General features: G+C 38.7%; 1 protein-coding gene across 2 annotated transcripts; it reads left to right on the top strand.

Moving 5' to 3' along the window:
* Positions 1-3,395: 3,395 nt before the first annotated feature.
* On the top strand, positions 3,396-12,138 carry LOC117498320 (protein FAM177A1-like). 2 transcript variants are annotated; one of them, XM_034150341.1, is made up of 5 exons: positions 3,396-3,543; positions 5,475-5,684; positions 5,841-5,907; positions 10,003-10,100; positions 10,178-12,138. In XM_034150341.1, exons 1-5 carry the CDS (start codon positions 3,475-3,477, stop codon positions 10,403-10,405), a joined length of 672 nt encoding a protein of 223 aa, XP_034006232.1. In that variant the 5' UTR covers positions 3,396-3,474; the 3' UTR covers positions 10,406-12,138. The 2 variants fall into 2 exon arrangements, with proteins under 2 accessions (XP_034006232.1, XP_034006231.1); XM_034150340.1 differs by having other exon boundaries at positions 3,421-3,543; positions 5,475-5,678.
* Positions 12,139-12,711: the final 573 nt, after the last annotated feature.

The raw sequence follows: 12,711 nt of genomic DNA on the forward strand, positions 1-12,711 counted from the left end.
GTGTGGTTTTCCTTGACGGAAAATAGTTTCCAACAAATTCCATTATCCATTAGCAAATAGCTAGGTTTGTATTCATGTCTTCCCTGAAATGTAAGGATGGATGCTCTAAGTACTGCAGATCAGTGCAGCAATTACATATTTTTGTAGTGTAACTGCAGTCGCCTGAAGTAAAAAGCTTATGTTAAACAAACTACATCACAATTTCATGACTTAATGCCACCACCGCTAAGCTAAAGGCGACTTATGTTTGTCGTGATGACGTTTAGTCTAATTTAGACATTTGTACACTTCCACAGCAACTGTCGATTTTATGACTCAAATAATCTTTGGTTATTCAACAGTGGCATATTTACTGACTTAATTTATGTAATTGAACCAAAACAGGAAATCTCTTACGCTTGTCTAAGGCCCCATTTACACGGAGACGGAAACGAAAATGAACCGAATTCGATATCAAAAAAGTATTCCGTTCACACGCAACCGGCTCAATAAACGTGTCCGTCCACACGAGACCGCTCGACCCGCTGGAGGCGTTGTAGTACATATGCCGGGCCTGTAAGTGGCGCTGTTCTTCCGCCACAAAATACACCAAAAGCAGCGAAGAAGACCCCCCAAGCATGGTTGCCATGGTTGCCTGGTTGCCCTTCTGTTTTTTTCGCCGGTCAACATGTCCGTTAAAGTTTAAATCTTCCAGACAAAATTTGAAAAGTGCCGGTCAAAGGTCTTCTTTGTTATTTATTGAGCTTTAAAACAAATTGACTCTATATAATAATATAAGAATAATAAACGGAGTCTCTCTTTTCCTCCCCCTCTCTTGACAGCCCGTCAGTATCCGTCTCATGAGAGTAAAAATAAACATATTTATAACTAGTTTAGGTAGTTTGAGAGGTAATTAAAATAGCTAAGGGTGATGATCTAACTTGAAGTGTGTGTTTTGCTCCGCTCATCGCTCCATCACAGCGGGCGGAGCTGCAGGTGATCATGCAGAGCTGCGTGTCTCCGTCAGCAGCAGCTGATCTCTGATCTCTCTCTCCTGTCCGATTAGACTTCACTCACGTTTATGTCCATATCGATCAAATCTAGCTGGAGGCTCCTGCTGGGTGCGAGATACCGGGACCTGGCTCGAAACACTCGGTTCTTGTTGTTGGCGAAACACATCAGCAATGACGCGGGTGACACGGGGGTGAGCAGGAGAGGTGGGGAGAGGCGGGGCTATGGCATATAGGGCGTACACACGGAGCCGTTTGACGCCCCAGAGCGTTCCGTCCGCAGATCTACCCACCTTGGGACCCGTTATTGTTTGAGGGGTTTGAGCGGTTCCGTTACGGCCTCGATCGTGTGAACGAACCGTCTATACGATAGAAAAAAGTAGCAGATACAACCCGAACCGTCTCCATGTAAACGGGGCCTAAACCACAGATCATGTTTCAAGCATCTAACCACAATCACTTTAAAAAACAATGACTTTCAGATGAGTTAGCAGAAAGTGGTGAAATTCCTGGTTTTAGGACTCTTTCCTGCACCACTCTACTGTGGATTGGTTTAGGCTTCACATTTTACCTTCAATAGTAGATGTTTGGATCATTCACAAATTCAACACAGTCTGCAGTAGTCAGTCACACTATGCTTTTTTCCTTTTCCTGGCCATGATCGTATTGAGCCCCTCCCATGCTTGCTTTGGCACTGCCTGTTCAGAAGCTTTGCTCAACCCTAGTCTTAAAATTTGTTTTTTCTGTAAAAATGGTTGCATCGAAATTCCTTCTCTTTCGTGCACAGCAGTGCTCCTCTCCTGGGTGCCAGCGGGTGCTGGGTAAACCACTGTAAACCAAAGGAAACCAAAGTTCAAGCACACACTAGGATACTGAGATATAGATACTATTTTATTAACATATTATTTTTCTTTTGCTAAATCCATTTCGACTTTCAAAAATGCACCTTGTCCAAATTGAAACACTCTTTAATGTTGTTTAAAAGCCATGTTTTATTGTTGAAGAACACTTATACTGTTGTGATAACAGCATGTGTCCAAAAACATCACTAATTGGGGTGTCAAAGCGGTCCTTAAGCTTGAACTCTTGGTCTAAAGAACATTGTTCTGCAGTTTTCTACAATGTTTTTTAACTCTTGACTTTCTGCCTACATGTTATGGATGACAATATGATAGAGATAGACCTTTCGAGCAAAGGCCGGCTCACTGCTTAGCATGCGTCCAAGATGCCTGGTTATTTCTTAAAATATGTTTAAGAATACCCAATAGTTGTATTCTTAAACATATTTTTAAAGATGTTCTGTTCAGTTAGCCTCAATACAATATGTAATGCTTTTGTCTTTTATAGTAAATCCCAAAACAGACATGTTCGGATTATATCACCTTTCTTTTTAATATCAGACATTTACAGGTGTTGCTATTGATATGTCCCAGTAAGCCATTATAAGGTATACTTAAAAGGATATTCTATAATAATATTACACACAAATCATAATGGTAATAAAATAAAGTGAAATAAGAAGACGTTTTCTATGTCTGACTATGTTTGTTATTGTTCAAATCAACCCTGCATGCGTATTTCATAGATTGTATTTTGACATTTATTTCTTTATCATTTCATGTATTTTATTTATTGAAACATTTCATTATATTGTATTATGATAGCCACAGGCCCAAATAAAAAGTATTTTTTTGTATCTATAATTTTTATTTTTCGATACAGAGAGGGAAATATATATTTATTTAAATGTAGGCCTAACCAGGCTAATTTCCATTCAAAACTTAACATCAGCTAGAACTACTTTTTCTTTATTGAAATATAACAATACATATTCAAATATTCAGACATTATTTAGCAATTATGGCGCGCACACACAAACACATTTTGATTTAAATAAAAAACATATAATATTAATATAAACGCTATTTAAAAGCTTATTTACCATTTTTCAATAATATGAGAATCCTAAAATATAAACCTACAACTTTTTTCGTGTTATATTTATGATTGAAATTTAAATACTTAAATGTATTTATTTTAAGAATAGAAAAGAACACAAATTCCAATAAGTAATGTCTATTCAGATATTATTCTACAAATAAATATAGTGTATAATTGTATACACAAACGTCTTTATAATTAACATATTAAAATAAATATTTGCTGACAATTACATCAATACATTTCTTAATTTATAGTCCTATAACACTTAAGCTAACATTATTTTTTCGAAAAACATTAACATTAGGCTCATTTATTAGTATATGATTCTATTCTAAGATAACATTATGTTTAAATAAAATAATATGAAAAATAAACATAATGTGCCTCTTTGGCTATTCCAATACATCTCTATGGACGTTACGCACCGGTGAAGTATGACGTATGACCCGCGGGGGTGAACGGCACTTCCGGGTTCAGCGGTGCGGAGGAGAGGCGTCGCGTTGAGGGCGCAGCATCCAGAGATACAAAGAGGACGGCGACAATGGCAGATATATCTCTGTATCTCACCAACGTTAATGTGTCGATAGGACAGAACATGGAGGTGCAGCAGGTCTGTGAATACCGTTATCCTTTAAAATAAGCAAATAGCATCATTACCGTTGTTTGTTTACTGAATGTGGCTGAGAATGTGCTGGAGCTTGTTGTCATCTGTCAGGTGTGTCATGTCGCTCTGGTTGCTCATGATATCACACTAGAAATGGACAGGCTTGGGGAGTCATTGGATTAAATGTAACGGGATAACGTAATCAGGATATAAAAAAGGTAACCGTGCCCCTACAGTTAGGCTACATTAAAAACATGTGTGTAATCAGATTACTGGTATACATGTATCATAAATGGGGATTACTAGCAGGAGTACAACTACCAATATATATGTTTTAAATATCAATTTATAAAAGCTAGACATTTCTTTTTTTTAGGCTATTCTTTATTTAATATATATATATATTTTTTTATTATTATTTATTTAAATATTATATATAGTCTATGGAGAAACAATTAATTATTTATAGTTTAGTTATTTATTTTCTTATGTTAGTTATTTATATCTGTTATATATTTGATATTGCATTTGATATTGACGAACCAAATGTTATTGGAAAGTAATCAGTAGGGATGCTCCGATCGATCGGCCGCCGATCGATATCGGCCGATATTCACTCTCTGCCGATCGATCGGTGCTCTCTATAAATGCCGATCGGGAGAGCCGATCACATGACGTAAAATACATGACACTTTTCTCTATGCGCGGCAAAACAAGCTCGCCAAAATGGCTTCACCAGTCTGGCAGTATTTTAAGATGTCCGAGAAAGACAGTAAAATAGAGATATGCAACGTGTGTGAAGCAGAAATCCTGCAGCTCCGCCCGCTGTGACGGACCGGTGAGCGGAGCAAAACACACACTAAGAGTTAGACCTAAACACACATAGCTATTTTATCTACCTCTGGAACAAGCTAAACTAGTTATAAATATGTTTATTCTTCACTGTCGGGTCACTCATTACTGGATCAGCGAGCTGCATGAGACCGATACTGACGGGCTGTCAGGAGAGAGAGAGAGAGAGGGAGAGAGGAAAAGAGAGTGCTTCCGCTCATTTCTCCCGTGTTATTATCCAAAGTTAATGTAAACTTGAATAATGTACTTCATTTGAATGTAATAATTATGTTGGTTGTTGTTTGTGGAAGCGCCAGTGAATGAGCCCCATTAAAGGTGGGGTAGGTAATTTTGGAGAAACCAGCTCGAGTGCGCCAGAATTTGAAAATACACAACCGGAAAAAATCTGCCACTTCCTTACAGAGCCCCTCCTCCAACACACACGAACGCGCACATGACCAATGAGGGCACGAGATAAGTTTGTGCACACATGGAAGGCTGACAGGCAGGTAGGCCATCCAGTTATTTTAGCCGGGCCGGCTAAAATGATTGGTCGTGCTTTTTACAGTATTACGGCTTCCACAGATGACATTTTTTTATGGATTTTTTGTCAAAGCACTTAAGATATTCATTGCTATCGGGATGTTAAGAGCATTCCATGGAATATAACAAAAAGTGTATCTCGAGCCGGTTTCTCAAACTTACCTACCCCACCTTTAACTGAGTTTTAAACATCACTTTAAATGGAAGATCCCCATAGCCCCCACCCACTCGATCGGATCGGTATTGGCCGATACTGATTCCAGCGATCGGCCCCAAAATTGGCGATCGGAGCATCCCTAGTAATCAGGTCACATTATTTTTTTATTGTGATACTTATATTAGGTTACTGATTACATTTTTATTTTTTTACTAGTAATTGTAACGGATAACCTTTGTAAAGTAAATTTCAACTCTGGAATTGTAAGTATTTATTTAGGTTAATTTTATGAAGTCATCCCAAGCCCTGTAACACCGTTTTTTCCCAATTTAGCTGCATTAACTAACTGATATTCTAAAGAAGTAGTGCCCTAACATCACCCACTGTCTTTATGTTTGCCCCCCAGGTTCAGAGCCCTGTTGGGGGCTTTGAGAGTGTGGAGCTGGGGGAGCTGGACCGGAGAGAGGAGCAGCAGCGGAGGGAGAAAGCCCCCCGCAGGATCATCCACTTCTCCAGCGGGGAGACCATGGAGGAGTACAGCACCGACGAGGAGGAGGGGGAGGACAAGGAGCCGGAGCGGGAGGACCTGCTGTCCTCCTCGGTCGATGCGGTGAGGGTGAGGACCGCTGCAGGGGACGGGGATTTCATGAGTGTGGGTGCAAAGGGCTAAATTAGGACAAGGGAAATGTGTGTGTGCAAGGAATTTGTGTTTACTGTAAATTATTATCATATAGAGCAATAAGAGAGCAATCTTGTCCTGTTTATGTTGCAGTCAAAGTTGACCTGGGGTCCATACGTGTGGTTTCACATGTGGAGAGCTGCCAACTCAACCATCTCAGGTAGGTTTGCGTCATTATAGAGTATGGGTTTATATCATGCATGTTTTTAAGTCAAGTTTTCCTGCATCTTAAAGCCAAGATCATATGAAATGAAATTACTGAGTTTACAATAGATTAAATCGATTTATATAGCCCAATATCACAAACATAGAAGACAGTGTAAAATGTAGTTAAAATTACAAGAAAATTATTTTTAAAAACATGATAGAATGTGAAATAATAACAAAATGAGATAAAATACATAAAAGACAGTAAAAACAATCAAATAAAATACCATACAATGTAGGACTCAGGAGGACAAACAAAGGGAAATCTAAAACCAGCTCTAGCTATAGGCTTTATTAAAAAGGAAAGTCTTCAACAAGCTCTTAAAATGTTGGACACTGTCTGCCTCCCTAATAAAAAGAGGTCGTTGGTTCAAGAGCAAGGGAGCTTGATAACTGAAATCTCCTGATCTGGTTTTCTGGACTCTGGGAAATACTATAAGACCTGCACTCTTGGAGCATAATGCCGTAGAGGGACAATAGGGGATTCAAATATATTTGAGGTACGATGGTGCCTTTCCATTTAGTGTGAAATAGAGATACAAGTAACAAGATAATATTTACTGTTTTGATTGGTCAACCACTTAGAGATGTCCCGCCCCTTAACCTATCACGTACAATGTGTTGGAGCCCTAGCCAATAGAAGTGCAAGTGTTACATAGTGATGTCACTATGTTACAGAAGTAAACAAAGGAGTCCAATGGGGACGTTTCAGGCAGGGGGGGGAGAGTGTGGGAGAGAAACTCAATCTGAAGGGAACTTTGGGATTTTAGCCTTTGCAGACCATTTATATCAGTGTTTCTCAAAGTTTTTCATACCAAGGACCACTTAACCAATAAAAAAACACTCGCGGACCACCTAACTCCACAGATATCCAAAATCACATAGTTTTTCTAGAACAGATTACAAATCGCCTGAAAATGGTACAAACAAGTGGCAACATGTGTGATGCAGGTGTTGCGCTGGGCCAGGGGCGTCGCCTGGACCTGGAAACATTTGGGGCTTAGCCCACAGTGGCGGTGTAGGTACCAGAATCTGTTCGGGGTTCGTTACGCTTACCAATGACGTCACGCATTGGCTGTACAGCAACCCAAGAGGACATTTTACACGGCCAAATTCCGCAAAGAATATTATAAAATAACAATCGACAGTACTGTAAACATATTATGTAAATAACCCAATTTGTGTTCTGTGAAACTGAAATGGATATTACGGTACATTGTTTTTTGTTACTTTCTTTGCAAGTTTAGGCTGTTGACAGGAAGTTGTTGTTGCTATGGAAACAACATGACGGAGAAAAAAGTAATATCTTCTGCATATAAAGACATAGAAAGTAAAGAATAACGTGGCCTACCAGATCTGTTACAATGAAGGCTCGATAATCAGCTCACGGCATATAGGTGTGCCGTGTGTGTGTAACACAGAGTTATAAAGGTTGGTATAAAATCCTTGTTCAATCGGAGAATTACGCCATCTGGTGTCACAAACAAACGTGTGCCTGCATTAGCTTTGTTAGGCATAAAGTGCCTCTGGATGCTTCTCTCTAAATCGAGCTTGTACACCTCTCACTTTTCCACTCATAACAGCAGCACCATCATAACTTTGAGCAACACATTTAAGATGTCCTATTCCATGTTTGTCAAGTAGCTGCTCTATTGTGTCAGTAATGGTTTTAACATCAAATGCTGCAAGCTGAGAAAGTCCAAGGAAACTTTCTTTCACTGAGCCTTGTGGATTTACATATCGCACACACAATGCAAGCTGCTCTGTGTGATTATCCCTTGCTTCATCCACCATTACTGAGTACATTTTTGCCTCTTTAATCTCAGAGATTATCCTTGCCATTATAACGTCAGCGGTGCTTTCAATCATATCATTCTGTGATGAGGGTGAGAGATAGGTCACACATGAAGGTGGCTTATATGTTTGCAGAAAAGGATCAAAGTTTTCAAGAAGCTTCATGCATTCCATAAAATTACCCTTGTTATCACTCTCTGCTGCTTCGTTGTGCCCTCTAAAAGCAATCCCTTGCTTCCCAAGAAAGGCTGTCACTGCTGCTACGCGTTTCAGATACTCCCTATGTTTCTGAATCTCACTGACATTGCAGCATGTAGCTGCTCTGTGATGTCCCCGTGGACCTGGGTGGCTTTAAAGCTCTTCCAAAGAATAGTTGAGGCCTTGTGTATGTTAATCAGTCAATCAGTTTCCAGCTCTGTCAAATAAATGAATTTCAAGATACACACATTTGTCTTCATTAAAATGAGTGTCACCACACTGTCACAAAATATAATACTAACCAATTGAAAATAGTTAAATTTACATTGGAAACCTCTTGTAGATATCACTGTTAGAGTAGTTATCTGCCAATAGGACAGAATCATTATACAAATGCAGTTTGAGTAATTCACTTAATATATTCACTTAACACTTTAATATAGTCATTTTCACTTAATACTCTAATATAGTCATCTTTCTGCATTCAAAACTAAGGAAAGCTGTACAATTTGACATGATAATGAGGAAAAAAGGCCTCCGACAATGCAGATCATTTTTTAATCATATCAATTTTAAGATGGGGGTCAAGGCTTAATATTTGGGAGCATAGTGTCCCTTGCCCCCTTTCAGGAGCCACACTGGATTAGCTTTGATCTGAAATCTTTGTATATGAAAAGCTTGTTAGCTGGCTGTCCATCTCATAATGTTCACATAGAAACTAGCTGTCAGTGTCAATAGGAAATATCAATCAGAAGAATTATAATTTCATGCAAAGATCTGTCACAAAAAGAGGTTGCACATTTAAATTCAGGTGTTGTCAGCCACATTTACTGCTGCAAATACGTTCAAACATGCTGTCGACACGTAACGCAGGGGCAACTATGCCACCATTTCAGCTGACTTTTTCTCAGAAATACTGTCACATAATATCCATATATTTCAGTGCTAGGTTGATGCTTAGCTAAGCTAACTATGAAACACTTTAACTGACAAGACTCAGGATCAACTGTGTACTGTAAGGTAACTTCTAGCTTCATGTCGAACAGTAAGTCAACATTTCCCAGAGAGCTTTCTTTGAAATCACCAGGTAACGCTAAAAAACAACATTTAGATTGTATGACAAAGTGTTTATTTAATATATCTGGCTAGCTATAGCTACTTGCTAACGGTTTAGCTTACCCCCGCGATTCAAAGTAACGTGAACGTAGCTGTAATTTATGCTTTGCTTACATGTTCGCATAACTTGGAAGTTTACTGACATTTACATACCTTGTTCACCTGGCTCAAGTGGTGGCTCTGGGGTTGTTGTGTGAGCCACCACTTGAGAATTGTTGTCTTTTTTATGAAAAAAATGTCTTATGTCCATCTTTAGAAACTCAGAGTCCGCGGCTGACAGTTTAAAGTTTAAACATTGTCACAGAGGAGAGGTACGTACCTGTCAGCCAATAAAACACGTTTATTTCCATGCAACTCTCTGATTGGTCTGGTGGTGTCTTGCCTCTGTTGCATTCACTGAACACGGGAAATTACAATCCTGCCGCCAAAGTAAGGTTAATGTATTATATTATTGAGGGAGAATTTGTCCGGGGCTAAAGAAAAACCTCCGGGCATGCGCTGGGCTATATCATGCAATCGAAAGTGAAATTTAAGCCCGCTCCATTGCGGAGATATTCCCGCGAGAGTGTGGAAAACTCAAATAAATTTATTTATTTCAAATGTGAAATTTTACCAATATACTCACGAACCACTAGGGGGCGCTCACGGACCACCAGTGGTCCGCGGACCACACTTTGAGAAGCACTGATTTACATGAATAACAACCTATATAACACACTACAGGAAAGAGAAACCCCAAAAGCCCAATAGAGCATTTGGGGTTTCAAACCAGAGTTTTCAAACCAGAGATTGAAAACCAGAATTTTCAAACCAGAGATTGAAAATCTGAATTTAAGTCATGAATAATTTCAAGGTTCAGGATACTGCATCATTAGTTGAGGAAACTTGTACCTTGTATTTTATCACCTGGAGATGAAAATATATCCTTTTTATTTATTAGCCTGTGACTACCTGGGAGAGAGGATGGCCTCCCTCTTCGGGATTACATCGGCCAAATATCAGTATGCTATCGATGAGTACTACAGGATGAAGAAAGAGGTATGTTGAAGTCAGGTTCTGTAGTTCTGGATCCCAAATATTGTGATTTGCTGATTTTCCTCTTTGTGGTGTGTCAGAGGGAGGAAGAGAAAGAGGAGACCCGCCTGTCAGAGGAGGCAGAACGATCCTTCGAACAGGAGCTCTCTCAGGAAGAAGAAGAAGAAGAAGAAGAAGACGAGCCAATCACCATGAGCGATCAGCAGGAGGAAGCCCCGCCTCCTCTTGATGTGACCTATCAGATCGAGAATGAGAATCGGGCCCCTTCCAGCACCTTCACAGTCCCTGTTTTGGTAACGGCAACTTAACTGACCCTAGCGATGGACATTTGCGCTGTAATTTCTGTGTGTTTGTTAAAGGAGGAACACCGTCTTGTTTCACAGAGCACCGTTTGGTTTGTGTACGTCCACACGGTTCATGATGGGCGGTGCTGCTGCATTGTGGGTGTTTGGCCAGGACAGCAGTGGTCCCTTTGCAACAGTGTAGTAATTGTTAAAGTAACTGCTGGATAATGGAGCACCATATTTGGACTTCAGTATGAGAATGTATCAGAACATTTTACATTATGTGCCAATTTATCTGCCAATACATAGGTTTGTTTCCATCGTCTAGTACGCCAGTTTCCATTACGGTAGCACTTTCTATGACGCCCATGTCTGTAATGCATTTTTAACATACTCATAATGTGTTATAATGGGCTTTTTTATTTATAAGGACTAAATAAGAATTTATAACATTTTAACTAAAACCATAACCTATAATGAACAGAGTTCCCGTGAAGAATTGGTGTTAATTGGTATCAAAATGTCTTAAGAACGCTCAACACAGGAAGTAGAAGTTTATCAATTGTGTCGCATTTTAACATTTCAAAATAATAGGTAAATTATTGGTAATTCTCGAAATGTGCTTAAGCTTAAGGATATCTTTATGACTTTTGCTGGACGTCTTCATACAGTATATCATATTATTGTCTGATATTCCAATACAGTTAAATCTTTAAATAATGCATTATAATGCTTTGTTAAGTGGTCAGTGTTTGCTTTAACTAAAGTGAAAAGAAATCATAAAATCTATGCATGAACAACACACACATTATGATTTGTTTTTAACTTTACTTAAAGCAACAATAAGCACTTGAGTCACTTATAATGACATTAACAGTAAGTACAATACATTACTTAGATGGTATTGTATTAAAGCTATGGGAATCATATCACACTGCAAAAAGATAGGTTAGAAAAATGGGTTCACGTGCTTAAAACTATTATTATGCTGTTTTCGAATCAAATTATAACACATTATACTAAGTATTGAAAGTCGCCCAGTAGCGGTTGCATTATCAGTTGCTACAGCAGCCTCTTGTAGGTGAACGTCTGCTGGTCAGTGAAGGTTACATGTTGCTCCCTGTGCCTCTGATCGACCGGACACTGTGCCTAAATCACCAACACAGCCAAGTCAGTGACCCATCTGGACAAAGCATATCTTTCACAATGATTTTTAAGTGTTTGAAGATTTAAAATAACCCATTGGTTGAAGTTTGCATGCACATCAACTGTTTTGTCCAGATGGGGTCAAACTGGTGCATTGTTGCTTGCTACACCTGGCTGCACCTCCCTCACATGTTCATTTTCTCTCTGTGTTTTTGTATTGATGCTTATTAAGCGTGTATTGCACTCGATGTCTGTGTGGAAGCACTGACTGATTTTAGCCTTGGTTATCAAATCATCTGTGGACTACGAGAAGGACCAACATTTTGTTTTTGAAAAAAACATGAAAACGGGTTTTATTTGTTCTGTGTTGCTCTTATTATCCGCCTTATCTACTAAGGACATAGTGGATGTGGTGTGTGAAGCCTTTGATAATGGCAGGGAGCATTGCTACACCAAGTCTTTATGAAGACTATAAAAACAGTTTTTAGTATGACTTTTGATATTTAAGTATTTATTTGACTGAACTGACGGAGCACTTAATTTAAGCATATTTTATATTGATTTATTTATTAACACTGTAATTAACTGTTAATAAAATCTAAGTTATTGTCTAACTATTTGTCCCTTTGTCAAATGAGGTTTCTCAACAGTCAGTCAGTATATTATCGACATTAATATGCCATGCCCTGAGTATTGACGGACAGACAGGAGTTACAGTATAGTATGTAGTAGTATAGTATGTTGGAAAATATGAAAAATAGTCATAGTGTGGTGGGTCGAAAAAAACACATAGTATGTGAAAAAGAAACAGAAAAAAAAACATAGTAATTTATGTGGAAAATATTGGGAAAATGTTCATGGTACAATATATTGAAAATATCCAAAGAAATGACACTATAGTTTGTAAATGTCCTTTATTGCATTGTTGAAGGGAAGGCCTGCGTAAAGGTAGCAGGCTGGACACAAACTCACTTCTGCTGCAGTAGGGCCTGTACCTACTATGCATGGGCCACCATTTCAAACCACTGAGCTATACACAGCCGACATGAATGTGTCAAAAACGTTTTTTAAAAACACATAGTGTAGTTTGACAAAAGAAAAGTCAAAGTATATAGTATGTCCAAAAACATTATAGAAAAAAACACATAGTATAGTTTGACAAAATTCACAAAAAAAACACATAG

This window comes from Trematomus bernacchii, unplaced genomic scaffold (genome assembly GCF_902827165.1).
Source record: "Trematomus bernacchii unplaced genomic scaffold, fTreBer1.1, whole genome shotgun sequence".
NCBI lineage: Eukaryota > Metazoa > Chordata > Actinopteri > Perciformes > Nototheniidae > Trematomus > Trematomus bernacchii.

Bases quoted from the DNA above. Each gene is read 5' to 3' on its own strand.
- LOC117498320 (XM_034150341.1), top strand. From the start codon at position 3,475: ATGGCAGATATATCTCTGTATCTCACCAACGTTAATGTGTCGATAGGA. The intron at 5,685-5,840 runs GTGAGGACCGCT...TTTATGTTGCAG, and splicing joins CCTCGGTCGATGCGGTGAGG to TCAAAGTTGACCTGGGGTCC. The intron at 10,101-10,177 runs GTATGTTGAAGT...GTGGTGTGTCAG, and splicing joins ACTACAGGATGAAGAAAGAG to AGGGAGGAAGAGAAAGAGGA.